At 42.2% G+C, this 15,458-nt stretch overlaps 1 protein-coding gene across 1 annotated transcript in view; it reads left to right on the top strand.

The window, feature by feature from the left end:
- Positions 1 to 4,101, top strand: part of GTPBP6 (GTP binding protein 6) — a 74,080-nt gene extending 69,979 nt beyond the window's left edge. The window contains exon 10 of the mRNA XM_086934205.1: positions 3,662 to 4,101. Within this exon, the coding sequence (XP_086790331.1) occupies positions 3,662 to 3,788 (127 nt within the window). The 3' untranslated portion in view covers positions 3,789 to 4,101. The remainder of the gene's footprint in view (positions 1 to 3,661) is intronic.
- The last annotated feature ends 11,357 nt before the right edge of the window (positions 4,102 to 15,458 follow it).

Here is a 15,458-nt window from a genome sequence, read left to right as displayed (position 1 = left end):
GCAAGTCCGTTACTTCCTCCCAATATGTACCCAGTTGCGGACAGCCCCACATCATATGACTAAGCTCTGCCCCCTCTATATGACAACGCGGGCACTGGGCATACATTATAAATCACCAATGACTCAAACTGTCAGCTTGGAAGTTCAACTTCCCTTGAATCTGCAATGCTCTCAAAGCCTCCACATTTTTCTCTGCCATGAAATACATTTTGTGAGCGTATAGGTCCTTGCTCTGTGTTCCTCTCTATCGATTCAGGGAACACTTTACCCAATTGTCAGTGCTAACAACAAGGTTTTTGTTCTCCAGTTGGATATGGAATATTTGTATGGATTTCAATGCCACTGATAACTCTGTCCAATTAGAAGAACGTGACTTTTCTATTTTTGGACACTTCACTTCCCCGATCTCCCTGGGTGGCACCCCAACCCCTACAACTGTCATCTGCTGCTAGTAGGACTGGGTATCAGAAAGCAACCTTGCCTTTCACCAGACACCAGTTCATATTGTGGGATATCTGTAGAGTGACTAGAATAATTTGATCATAATCCTTAGAATTTGGGGCCCGGTGATCCAAAGAAGATTCACAAGGGTTTTAAATAGAAATAAGACCAAAGAACCACCACAGTTATTGCTGCCATTGATCCTTGTACTCGCCACCAACTACTAGTGGACGCTTGCTGTTGAGACAGGCAATTCGAAAGGTGAGACTGGAGGGAAAAGATTCTGTTCTGAAAGATGTGGATGTATCCAAGTTGAGTGCTAAAGAGAGCTCTTGAGTCGCGATGAACTCCAAATTCTGCAGGTTCAAGATGAAACACAGTTCTTGTAGGCCTCTGCATACAGTTTTTACACACCCCTCCACCCTGGAGAAGGAAGAAGTATATAACCTATCATCAAGGTATAGAAAAATAGAAATTATTTTTAATTGTTGCGCTGCCACTACTGGTGCCAATACCTCTGTAAAGACTTAGGTGACGTTAAAAGACAATAGGAGAGATTGAAACTGAAAATTCTGTCCTCTACTGTGAACCTAAAAAAACCCCTACTTTTCTGGATGCATTGGAGCATGAAGGTATACATCTTGCAAGTCTTACGTTGTTAGATATTCTCATTTGGCGATCAAGAGAATGATTGTACTTAGCGATCTCTTTCAGAATGTTTTGAGCACAAGAAATGTGTTTGTTCACTTTAATTCCAATACTGGCCGAAACCGTCCATCTTTCTCCAGTACGAGTAAAGGGATTGAATAAAACCCTTTTCTCCTCTGGTCTTTGGGTGCAGGAATTCTCACCACGTTTTACAATAAGGAGTGTGCTCCCTGAAGAATTGCTTTTTTCTTTGTAATGTCTCTTGGCAACTGAGTTCTGCTGAACAGATGCTTATGTGAAGGGTGTTTGAACTGTATCCAATAATCATCTTTGATAACGGGCAGCGCCCATGAGTCTTGCATCTAGAGACTACATTGAGGTACAAAGTTCTTAAATTTTACCCCCACTTCCACAGTCATCTTTGATCCTGATCCTGGGGCTGAGAGGGTTGGAGCTGGGATGTCTTCACACACGCAGCCCTACAGACATGAAAGGGATGACTATGGTCTTGCTAATCTTGAGTTGGCCATTTTGGGAGAAATTATTTCCTCCTTGCAGAGTTTAAATGGTTTCAATATTTTCTTATCTGCTGATTTTTTAACCATGTCATTTAATCCTGTCCCATAACAGCTTGAAGGGAAGCTTTCTTTTGAACTAAGGAACTTAGGCCAGCATTGTTTCCATGGCTTCATCCACAAATGTGTCTGACTGCAATTGCTTCCTCTGCTGAGGGGGCTGCGGATCATAATGTATTCAGTTTAACATCCAAGAGGAATTGCATCAAGAGTTCCATGTGTTTTAGGGTTGGCATAGGATCCCTCGCTTCTTGCAAACGCTCATAGACAGAATGGAATGTTTCAACAGAACTTATGGCGTACGCTCTTATGACACGTCTGATGCTCCATAGGATCTCTTGAGGGTACTGTACATCTTTCTATCTATTACATCAAGAAGTGTGCTACCATTTGAGGCGTGAGAAGAGGAGAAAACCATTGATGACAGAATAGTATGAACGTGAGAAAAATGTTTTTCAAAGGTTTTAATTAGATTTTTTTAAAGCGCACAATGCCAGCTTTAGATGTATCTTTACATTCCGTGCATATAATATTTTTTATTACATCAGGAAAAGGCAAGTCATCTGTAACTTTGCCATTGTACTGTGCATACAGTTCATTTTTCTTTTGGGTTTTTGTGCCAGCAGGTGTTGTAAGTGGAAGTCCTGCAAATATCTAGCCCTTAGAACACTGTCCTGTTCATTGTCTGGCTCCAATCTGTGACTCGTAGTCTGGCATTCATTTACTGTAGAATCTACTGCTTTGTTTATCATGGCTTTCAAATCATTCCAAGATGTATGGATCTCGTCATCCTTAAGCTTAACATAGTACTGTTTCTCTAAGCACTTTCTTCCCTGCATACTAAAGGCAAAACTGGTGGTGCTGTAGCAGCCTTTCTGTTTAAGTAGTGGTTACCTAGAAAGCAAATCTCATCATGTGAAATGTGATCACTGTAAAACCAATGCAGTGGCGTAATTCGATGCCACTGAACTACTTCCTCAAGCCTGTCTGCAGCATTGCACACTTCTCTTCCCCTGCCCTGCACCTGAGCGAGGAGCTCACAGTGTACTCAGTAATCTTCCCACGCAGCGAAACAAATTGACAACCAGGTAAGCACAAATAAGCTTTATAAAATACGCGGTACTTAACCTGCACTCAGGGAGACAGAACATCTGCAGCTGGACTTTTGAAAGGAAGAGGGGATTTACATAGTGGCGTCGCCCTAAGGAATACTAAAAAAACACATTGTGGACCTTAATTATAAGTGGAGTTGTGTGGCACTTGCACCATGCAGCGTCCGAAATGAGATTTATGAAGGCACGCAAAGTGGCCCAAAGTGGATTCATAAATCTGGAATAACGCAGCGCAGATTGATGCTTTGCTCGACCCTGGGTAGGAGTTCCATGTGATTTGCATCTCCCATGGTTTTTGACACATTCCCAGATTTACCCAAAGTGGTAGACCTGGGAATGTGCCAGAATGATACACCCTTCACAGGGGAGGCGTAACCAGGAGAAATCTCTGTATTTCTCCTCGTTACTTCCTTTTTCTATAGACAGAGGACCGTTTCCCAGGATTGTTTTTGTGAACGACGTTGCCCCTTCCTGCACAAAAATAATCCTGCCTGCAACTTAGGCACCCTTGCGCCATGGTGCAAGGGCGCCAGCGCTGGTCTTCGACAGCCAAAACTGCACCAGCGCAGGGACAGTCAGGAATGCGCTGTATTATTTTAACTACGGTGCGCTCCTGCCCTTTCCCTGTAACGCAGCCGTGACTTGCTACGTTGCGTTACTTTGCCATAAATATGGGCCGGTCTGTAGGTTGCTTGCACTTTTAAGGGAAGAAGAGGACATATGATGGGGTAATGTATAAGCATTACTATGGTGTTCATAGCTATCTATGATCAAAAAAGAATACAATCCCATCTTTTTTACATTATCATATGTTAGGAATTCTGTGAAGCTCTCTTACTTTCCAGACTGAAAAGGCAATGAGATAACTCTTCTCTCTCTCTACAGCTGGCTGCACAAAGAGGCGACCGTGCAAGATGTTACTGTTTTGCCAGAGGACAACACAGCCAATGTAAAAGTGATCATAAGCGATGCAGCCTATGGAAAGTACCGAAAACAATTTCAGCAATGGTGACTCAGTATGAAAATGAACATGATCCACCGTCAGAAGATAATCCTCAGGAGACTCCTGTACTGTGCAAGCTCCGGGACATCTAGGTGTTAAAACATTGAACTGTTTAAAGGTCCTTGGTCGAAGTGCCCTAACGTGTTGAATAACAAATGACAGCCTAGAATTGTAACAGCCCAAAATCAATGGAAACATTTCTCTGCATTGGAATTGGGTGGCCCAATTGTACATGAATTCGTGTAAAGAAAGCAAGTTATAGGTGTATATGCAGATGTATATCATCTTTTGTACAAGCGTTATAAAGTATTTTTATATTGCAGTCTTACTGCCTTTATTGTCTTTAATATTTGAATAGTCAATAATTATTTGGAAAACTATCAACGTGGTACATGGAATATATATTCTTTTTTATTTTTGAGTGTTCCGCGTTTCAGATGTGAAGACGGGCGAATTGTGAGTCCAGGATTAGAAACTTTTTTTGGCAACTAAACAATCTATGCATGGCTCTCCCTGGTGCCCTGTATCAGAGCAGCCACAGTGCATAGATGCACCTATTCATTCCCACTCCCAACGACAGTGCCTAGAAACTGATTTCTACTATGTTGATAGTTTTTTACCATATCCGCAGCAAGTTTGTGTTTTTTAGGGCACGTCAGTGCATGCAGAGAGCTACATTAGCAGTGTGTGGACGGAGTTCCTTCTCAAAACTTAAATCAAGACCCTTTTTGTGAGACCAGAGCTGAATATATCACAGTAAATCCCAATAAAATTGGTTTATATCTGTGAATCATTTGTACTAGATGCAGTATTACTACACTATACTTATAAAACATCTAACATCGATGTAAGATGATTTATAAGGTTGTTGCAAAAGTCTATATATAAACCCTCTAAGAAACTTACCTCAAACGTAGTGGATTGAGTGGTTGTAAGGCCCAGTCGCACCTTCCAACACTTGTCATCCTTCACTGATGGTGCAAATCAACTATGAGCAAGTTGTAAATGTATTCAAATAGCTTTAAACACACAAATGGTGATGGGAGGCATTCTCACAATCTCTGTGGGTGGCATTTCAACCCATTGCCCATTGTTTTTTTACTACTTTGTACACAACAGAAAAAAACTCACTTTAGGCAATGAGTACTGGCCTTGCTCCTTAAGTGAACAGTCCATCCCGAACTGCGAGGCACCTCTCCATGCAGAAGGGAACACGAGCAACCTCAGACCGTATTTGGCCTCCTCAGTGAGATATAGCTTGGCTCCTGTGGCACAGCGAGTAAGGGACCCACGTCAGGGCATATCTTTTAGCCACTTAGTGCTTTGCATCAAAAGATGATGGAAGAAATGCTTACTGTGCCACTGGAACCAAACTGCATTCTACTGATGCTGCCCAAATAGGACCTGGTTTGGCAGTTCAGGAAGGACTGCTCCTCTTGTAGCAGGACCTAGACTGATTTGTGCATGGCTGGTTTCTATCTGAGGTAGACTTGTGGGCCAAAAAAAAAGAAAACCAATGGACTGGAATGTGAACCAGAGTAATTACCAGTAGCTGAGATTAATATAAGCATTCCATCCTTAACTTTTTTGTTTTCCGTCAGTGTGATGTGTATGCCAGACGTGGGTCCCATGCTCACTGTGCTGATGGAACCAAGCTGCACCCTACTGTTGAGCCCATTATAGGCAGAAACCGGTCTAGGGTTCCTTGTGTTCTGGTTCAGAGGGGAGCTTGCCTGCCAATTCCAGATTATCTGTTCATACTGGATTAGGACGGATCACTGAAATAATATCGACTGACAAAATATCGAGTTTGTATCTACAAACAGGTAAGTACAAAAATATCGAGTACAAAATATCGTTAACAAAAATATAGATGTAAAAAATATCGACTTTATTAAAAACAGTGTTAAATTAAATTAATATTAAATTTTAATTACTAAAATATACTTAAAACGACTTAAATTAAATTATAATAATAAAATAATAAATGAAAATAATAAAAATAATTTTTTTAAATCTTATTTGTTGACCCTGAACCCTAAAAATACCCCTTTACCCAAAAACCCAAAACTGACCCTGAACCCTAAAAATACCCCTTTACCCAAAAACCCAAAACTGACCCTGAACCCTAAAAATACCCCTTTACCCATGACCTGAAAACTGACCCTGAACCCTAAAAATACCCCTTTACCCATGAACTGAAAACTGACCCTGAACCCTAAAAATACCCCTTTACCCATGACCTGAAAACTGACCCTGAACCCTAAAAATACCCCTTTACCCATGACCTGAAAACTGACCCTGAACCCTAAAAATACCCCTTTACCCATGAACTGAAAACTGACCCTGAACCCTAAAAATACCCCTTTACCCATGACCTGAAAACTGACCCTGAACCCTAAAAATACCCCTTTACCCATGAACTGAAAACTGACCCTGAACCCTAAAAATACCCCTTTACCCATGAACTGAAAACTGACCCTGAACCCTAAAAATACCCCTTTACCCATGAACTGAAAACTGACCCTGAACCCTAAAAATGCTCCTTTACCCAAAATGTATCAATATTATTTAATTACCAATTAATTATTAATTAACAATAACAATAAAGTAAATATATTAGAACATTAGGTGTAATTATTTTAATAATTAATATTATTTTTTCAAAATTAATTACTTAAAAATAACACAAAATTATATATATAAAAAATGTACTCTAATTAATGAAATTAACTAATTACAATTAATTAATTAACAATTATTTACTAATACAAAATATATTCAAAATTATATTAATTAATTAACTAATTAATATTTATTAATTAAATTAATTATTAATTAAAAATATTAACAAACATATATTAATTAATTAATTATTATTAAATTACTTCCCACCCTATTCCCCTATAAACCCACAACCCGCTACAGAATTACATTACGCAATTATTATCAAAACAAAATTCATGTAATAAAATATTTTATAACATTAATACACACTATTCACACATATTATTACATAAAAATACACTATAAAATATTATATATTATTAAAAAATCGATATTTTTGCTATCTATATTTTATACAGTCGATATTACTTCACTTACCTGAAAAACGATATTTTTGTAGTCGATATTATGTCCAGTCGATATTTTGTCCAGTCTATATTTAAAACTCGATATTATGTCCAGTCGATATTTTGGAGTCGATATTTTGTCTCTATACCGATTAGGACATAGGTTGATTTGCGTATGGCTGGTTCCTGACTTAGAATTTACTCCCCAGCACACGTCTATTGTAAATAAGGTCTCCCAGTTTAGCTAATACAACCAGTTAACAGTGTATCGCAAAGTAAGACACAAATATGATCATTTCTTTCTTCTTTGGTATTTATTCCCGTAGGCCTTCACAACAGCTTCCAACAGCCAACACGTGTTTCGTCGCCCAAAGGGATGTTGTCCCGCCACTTCCTCAAGGCTAATTCTTCTGTGTAAAATCCTTTTATCTGTGGTGATAATTCCAGACCACAATGGGTTTCTGTGCAGGCGGAGTCTCTCTTAAAAGCTCCTGTGTCGTTCACAATGCTTGTCTTTCTGGCCAGTATTCACCATGCTCAGTGTACTGCCTTCACCACTTCACCAGACGCCGCCACCATGCCAAGTACGGCAAAAAGTGGCACACCCATGGTGAAGTACATCTATGCTGATTTCCACAAGACATCATTTGATTGCGCCTGCTGTCTAGATCTAGTTTACAGAACAGTCTGGGCTTGATAAGCCAATAGCTACTGCTCACTCACAAGTTATCTCTTGACCTACCACGGTCCCAGCTAGCAGTACTGACACGAATAACTCACCTGTTGACCAGAGGCATTTTATGCAACTAAATTGTGAAAGTGGGAGTGAAGAAGCGGTTTTGGATCATTTATGTGCCGTTATGTCTAAACCTAACTCTTGTGGATTTACCCTCATGTCAGAACAGGCCATTTAGTCCTCCTCTTGGTGCATGCTTCATCATGAAGTCTGCTCCTGAAAGTGGCCCACATTCTGTGTTGAAAATGTGGGAGGTAGACCATAGTATCTCATGCCTATGTTGCTTCTTAGGACTATCCACCTAGAAATCTGTTGTAAATTCCCAGGTGTCACCTCAGGAATTGAACTAACTTTGTGTAAGTTTAGAAATGATTAAACTTTACTTATATCATCCTTTCACAATGCTAATAAAAACATATAAGAATTATTTGCTAGGCATCCTTTATGCCTTACATCAAAATGCTTCCTGCTATCTAATTGCCTTCAAGAGGGCCTAAGTACTAGTGGAGTTATACCCCCTCTGTGTGGAAAGTAATAAATATATATATATGTTCGTGGCATGTGTAGCTTTAGATACACATGCTAGGCAAAAACCTGCCATCTATTGTTCGCTCAGACGTGTCAACTTGTTTTTCTTTGCGGTACAGTGACTCCTTCTGTGACTGGTAATGTGCATAGTTAGATTGTTTCCTTTGGCCATCGGGGTCACATGTGCTTTGCTGGGGCTCCTGAGTCAACGCTGCTTGGTGCTGTTTGTACAGGCCTCTCGAGTTCTCAGGCACCAGTAGCCTTCGAACAATTCTTCGCTGCATCAAGGTTTTTTTTCCCATTCCGTTGTGTTCCTTCCATCGGATCCACATTTTTGGGTTCATTAAAGCTTCTCTCCAGCCTCTATTGTTAATTCTCGCACTCCAAATTTGCAGTACTGTAATGGAAAGTACGCTGTTGTGCTCTCGAATGTCAGTACAGTAATGGAAAATACACACTTTCGCTACTGTCCACAGGGCCATTTCTAGAACTAGTGGGCAGATCAACTAACAGTTTGTAACCTCTGCCAGTCCCCGGAGCATAATGAGGCCTCGTGCTCTGCTTGTCTCACCTTCTGCTTCAAAAAAGACTATCCAGAACCTTCATGATCGTCAACTTGTTCGATGGGCAATGGAGCAACACTGAGATGAGACCCCGACATCTTTGGAGAAGATGTTGAAGAGGAAGAAGTGGAAGGAGAGGTTGAGGTCGAACAAATCACGTTATTCAGCCCAGATCCCAATCCCTCCTCGGACTAGGAGGTCCAAGACCTGCAACTCACACAGGTCAGCATCAGAAAACTACTGTGAGTACTAATTCACACCAAGCCACTCACCACGTTTCCAGGTGCCCAGCGTAGAACGCACAATCGGGGAGACAGCCTTCCGGGCTGCCAAGGCCACCCAGCCATAGCAAGCACCAATCTAAAGTTTCAGAGCAGACTCCAACTCCAGCCCAGGCACTGGGCATGCTGCCGAAGACCCAGTCCAAACGGATGTCGAACTCTGTGGTCTCAACACTGGCACCAACGGACACCTCAGAGCCGAAACGACTGTCAACACCAAAGAAGACCTTGGAGCCCAAATAGCCTTCGGCACCCAGTCGACATCCTAAGCAGACCCCACGGACCAGGAGCTGCCAATTCTTCAACGCCTTCAGGAGTAGCTGGACTCACAACAGCTAAGAATGTTCAGTCATCCCCTGATGGGGGAAATCACTGCAAAGTCTCCACCACAGATGCAGCAGACTCTCCCTCATAAGAGGAAGTTGACTTTTGAGGATCAACTAGTATTGGAACGCCCTCCACTTTCAAAGCTCACCAAGCTTCAAGACAGGGGCACCAGTCTGCTGCCCACCGTGGCCCCGCCTCCTCTCTCGAAAGGGGCTACACATTCCTCTTACGGGGAGGGAAGCGCTTAGATTGTTATGACGCTCCCTAGGACACTGAACCCCGGGATGATTATTGGATTGTTAGTCCAGGTGACAACGATCCAACTATTACTCTGTTAGACCTTCCCCTCCTGATTATACCACCTCTTACAACAAGGTAATCCACAGTGCGGCCACCTTTCACAAGGTGGACCTATGCACCATTCTAGAAGAGGAAGTCTTTCTGATGGAAACTCTGTCCCTCACCCAGCGTGCCACACAATCTTTGCCTATGGTTAAGGGAATGTTTAAGCCTATGCAAGAGGGCTTCAAATATTGAGCCACGGCCAACATTGTCACTCTGACGGTTGACAGAATATACAAGCCCTCACCCACTGACCCCCATCCTACATTAGAGGCCAGCTCCCACCAGACTCATTGGTGGTGCTCTCCCTTCCCCGGTCACATAACTGTCAGAAGACAGCTGTAGGGGTTCCTTCCACAATGGTGAAAACATCACCTTAGACCAACGGGTTGTCCACTTTAGAGCGGAGTTGCTGCTTGGAGCTCACTGACCCACCACCAAACATTCCCCCCACAAACATTTCCTTTTACCACAACACAAGAGGCTCCTCCAGGAGAAGTGGAGAAGTGTGGCTCAGGGGTTAGAGGCGGCAGACCCGGAAGCTGAGATCGGCCCTGGACCAGGGTTCAATTCCCCGCCTCGGCGGGTCTTGGGCTCAAAAATTCCACGGACTCGATAATTCTCGCTCCGGTGCCTTCTCAACTCACAGGTTCACACTCTGCGACTCTGGGCAATAGCTTGCTTAATCTCCACAACGGCCCCTCGCGGCGGGATGCCTGGCTTTCACCTTGTGGATACCCTGCCGGGGTTATCTCACAGGGGAATACCAGGACGGGTTCCCTAAGCAAGCGCCGGGAAACCCTTTGTGGGTAGCTGTGCGCTATATAAGCTCAAATACATTTACATTTACATTTACAGGAGGAGGCAGACACACCTTTGCTCAAGGAAGCCATAGAGCTAGTGCTGCCCTAACAACATGGCAAAGAGGTATACTCACTGTACTTTTTAATGCCTAAGAAAGACAGGTCCTAGAGGCCCATAGTGAACCTCTGACCCCTTAACAAGTTCATCCTGCCAGAATATTTCCCTATGATCAAGCTCCAGGACGTCACGCCACTATTGCTGCAAGGCAACTTAATGACCACCCTCAACTAGAAGGAGGCCTATTTCTACGTCCCAATCCATCCTGCACATCGCCGCTACCTTAGATTCATGAAAAGTGGACAGCACTTTCAACTCATAGTCCTGCCACAAGTGTTCAACAAATACTTGTAGTTGTAGACGCTCATCTCTGTAGAAGCGGCATCCAGATCTTCCCATTCTGGGAGACTGGCTGATAAAAAGTGTGAGCAAGCAGCAGTGTCTGGCTCACTCACAGATGACCTTAGATCTCCTCCATGGTCTGGGTTTCACCATCAATGTCGGCAAATCCCACCTCCACCCTTACAAATACAACCCTTCCTAGGGGCAATATTAAACTCAGTCACCAGGAAAGCATATCCCAGTCCTTCACAAGTCCAAGCCATTCAGTTATTGCTTTGTCTTTTTAAGCCTAATCGTCACAGAACAGTGATGCACCCCCTCGTCATGACAGCCTCTTGCATCGCCATCGTTCCCCATGCTCACTTAGACATGCGTCCGCTCCAAAAATGCCTAGCAGCACAGTGGTCACAAGTGGAGGGAAGATCTAGTGTTGATTTAGGCCAAGACCCGTCGCTGAGTGCAGAGGTGGAACAGCAAAAATCTGTTGCGGGGCAGGCGTTTTCTAAACCCAATCCCCCAAGTGACCATCACCACGGACGGCTCTCTTATAAGTTGGGGGTACATCTACAGGATTAAACAACTGTTCAGGGTTTGAGAACACCGATTCGACAGACCTGCCACATAAACTATCTGGAGTTGCTGGTAGTTCAATTAACTCCGAAGGCAAAAACAAGGGGGCATGCACTGCTCCCAACTTTTGGGGTTAGCGCAGGATATTTGGCTTTGGGCAATCCACGACAAAGTACACCTACTAGAGAAGTATCTTCCAGGAGCAGTCAACGACGTCGCAGATCGTCTCAGCAGCAAGTCCACAGGTGGGCATCCCAAAGTCCTGCTCCCCTACTTCCAACGCTGGGGGTTTCCCCGTGACATAGATCTTTTTGCAGCCGACCACAACATCAAATGGCCAAGCTTCAACTCCAGGTATTCACACGCACAGTCCATAAGGAATACACTATGGATGAACTGGTCAGGGATATTTGCCTACACTTTCTCACCTCTCCCACTCCTTCCATACATGATTTGGCAGACCTCTCTCACCACGTTCTAGTGGCTTACACAGGAGCCAAATACCAGGTAGCGGCGATTCACAACCCTCCTTGAGTTGTCTGTAGTTCCTCATGAGAAGCTCCTCAACAGGCTGGACCTTCTCACTCAACACCAGGGCACACTCGGGCAGTCCCACTTGGGGATTTTGGTTTCTGGGATCCTAAAGTTTGGTTAGCTCAATTTACCAATTAAACAAGGAGCATCAAAGGGATACGGAACTAGGCCGCTCGCCACTCACAGTTACTCAACAAAAAGGCCTGATTGCGACTAACACAGAAAACTTTTATATTATGAGTTCACTGGGTATCAACTACATTTCCGGGGTAAGGCTATGCTTGTATTATTTCAGTCATGAAATATGTGTGTACTTTTATTTTCAAATAAAACGATCAGCCACAGACGTCCTAATATTCCTAAGGATTAAGGATGATACTGGTACACTGGTCATGAGGAATGTGAGGTGCCTCACGAAAGAAACCACCACTGAGCTGCTGGTAGGTACTAACAAAGCACTTCCTGACATATAATGCATTGAAATATTGTAATTAGGAAGACGTGGGGCCAAGACCAGGCCGATTCGTGCACCTCCAAGTTGCTGAAGCTTTAGTTACCACACGGCGGTGGTAGGAGGGGGGTTACTGTGTCATACCATGCATTGCTGGGCACCCTACGTGCGGAGTACCCTGGCCTAAGGTGTGGGATATACTAATTAGCAGTGGGAAGGGGCGATGAGTATGTGAAGACACTGTCCAGGAACTAGAGAATTGTTTACTTAGTCCAGTTATTTTCATCAAACACACCGTACACTTGTGCGGTTCAACCACATGTTCCCAGGAACAGAATCCAGTGCCCCTCACGGACAGCCGATTTCCAACACATGGTTTGGTCTTGCCCAGAAACAGTAGGCTACTGTGAGGAAGCAGTGGGGACCATGACTGAGCGAACGAACAAACTGCTTATGCGGACCCCTGAGCAGTGTTGCTTGGGACTTCAATCAAGCACGAAAAACCTAAATGTGTCGACATTCCTAGCCATGGCGTATACTCTAATCAAGCAGAGTATTGCCATGGCCTGACAGTCCCCGGAGTTGCCGAACAAACAGTGGCTAAAGATCTCCATAAATGGGGACAGCTGAGACGGATGCGTGGAATAAACTACATGCGCAGGGTCTCTGAATCCCTCCAGCAGACAAATGGGAAAATTATCTGACAGCACTCAAGTCATGAACAGATGAACAACCGCCATGAAGTGAGAGCAGGAAAAAACTTGCATCGTGATACCTAGACCTCGCCTGGGACACAACATACAATGCCATACACACCAGTTGTGCCAGGCAATGTGGAGGTGTACAGTTCACAGACTAAATCTACCCTCTGTGTGGCTCAAATGTTGAAACGACAAGGGGGTTGAGACACGCATTCCCGGAGTGTTCAAAAATCGATACCGACGAAGCGTGCTACTGGGGATTCACTTTCTAATCCTCAAAGTGTGGGATATGTAAAACAACCAAGTTGCATCTCCTGATTTAGAGATGTCCCCCTGTACATCCCAATGCAGTGGGTGAGAGTTTGAAACATTGAAGTAATCTTTCCAGTGCAATTTCTTGAGAATTGATGTTTATTCACATCAGTTGATAAAGTAGAACCTTTTCAATGACGTCTTTGATAAATAAACAATTCCATTTGGATATGTACTTTTTTTACAACAATCCCGAAGCATTTCGAGCAACGGTGTGCCCTTCGTCAGGGAAAAACATCTGAAAATAAGGCCAAAAAAAACTGCGCTTACACGAAGAACTCACCCTTGGCAGTGTATGATAATGTCATGCAAGTGACAAGAGACCTTGTCTCCCACGTGTGTAAAAAACTAAAGTGGAAAGATATTGAAATGATGAAAAACGTTGCAATACTCTAAAATGCAAGACGCATTCTGTTAAATACACCAAAGTGATATCATGACTTATGAGTGCATCATCATGCATCAATGGACAAAGTGCGTCTCAAAGCTAATATGAGCATGCTGTGATCAACAAGTTCAAGTCCCCAAAGTGACAAAAGCCTAAAAATGTCCTGGTCGACTTGACTGCGAAGCTCAAAAGTGTGACTGAAGTAAAAGAAACTAGTAAACCCCAGCGTGCACCAAGTGAAGTGAGAATATGTGAGGAAAGCTTACTGAGTCTTCGCTCATGAATTTTGGTAATCCCCCTAAATGGACAATGAACAAACAGACTATTTAACAACAGAATGCTTCTTGCATTTTAGAATATTGCAACGTTTTTCATCATTTCATTATCTTTCCACTTTCGTTTTTTACAAATGTGGGAGACAAGGTCTCTTGTCACTTGCCTGACATTATCATACACAATTGTATGTTTTTATTCTGTACCACTTCAATCAAGAAAATAATGCACCTACTTTAACAGGTATTACAGTTTTTCCCGTAACACAGCATATTTAGTTCTGCTTTTATACTAATGTGATCTGATCTATCAGAGAATGGAAGTAACATATTGGTCTAAATATCTCTTCAAAATAGAATGTGTCTTTTTCCTCTTAGATTTAGTGACAGTGTTCCACATGTCTCTGTGTCTATACGGCAGCTTTGTGTCCATGTGACTTATTTTATCATCTTGTCAACAACTCTGACATGTAGGTTATTTACTGTATTCAAATGATGCGTTACACACTTTTGTACTCGATTTTGACATAGGGGTTATCCGTTCTCTAGGTACATCGTGTTCTTGCCATCTACTAGAAGATACCAGTGTGTTGCTTTTTCCTGTTTTCATTAGTAAGTTGAAATTAATTTCTTTCATAACAATATTGTATGTTATACATCTGACCAATGTAGTTGTTGTAAGTAATTTTTATATATAGAGATACATCTTTAAAAATCAGCTTTTGTAAACTGAACCTTTGAGTACTTTACAATCTCTGGTCTTGGAATATGTTGATCACTCAACCTGTTAGACACAAAATATGAATGTTGGGCCCTTTAGTCCTAGGTTATAGGCAGTATGTGATGTAAATACATGTTTTGTAACATTGCACTGTTCTTATAAATTGTATTTTTAATGTATTCAATTTGATAATATAGGCCACCTTAGTATTTTTTTTATAATTTTTTCTTTACATGTATTTGCAGATTATAAACTTGTGGCTCCTGAAGAAGGCGTTTTCGCCGAAACGCGCGTCGAGTACTGTTTCTTCATCCTGTTTGTGGGTACCACTGATTATTATATGGTGTCTTTTTTATGTATAAAGATTGTATATTGTGTTATCGGATGTATTAATTGCATATAATTGTATTGTACTGTCATATAACTTGAACTCCCATGTTCCTTATATGATTTTTACTAAGTATATTAAAAACCTGTTTATTTTTAATTAATGATTTTCTTATTATTTTTTAACTGTCTGCCTGTTCCTATCACCATTGGGTCCATATAATTTGTTGTCTACTATTAAGATTGCCTAGGAATTTTTTACATACACATTATCATACACCCGCAAAGGGCGAGTTCTTCGTGTAAGCGCTGTTTTTTATGGCCTTATTTTCGGATGTTTTCCCCTGAC

The sequence above is a fragment of the Lissotriton vulgaris genome, chromosome 8 (assembly GCF_964263255.1).
Source record: "Lissotriton vulgaris chromosome 8, aLisVul1.2, whole genome shotgun sequence".
In the NCBI taxonomy this organism is placed as follows: domain Eukaryota; kingdom Metazoa; phylum Chordata; class Amphibia; order Caudata; family Salamandridae; genus Lissotriton; species Lissotriton vulgaris.
This window is presented reverse-complemented; position numbering and strand designations above follow the sequence as displayed.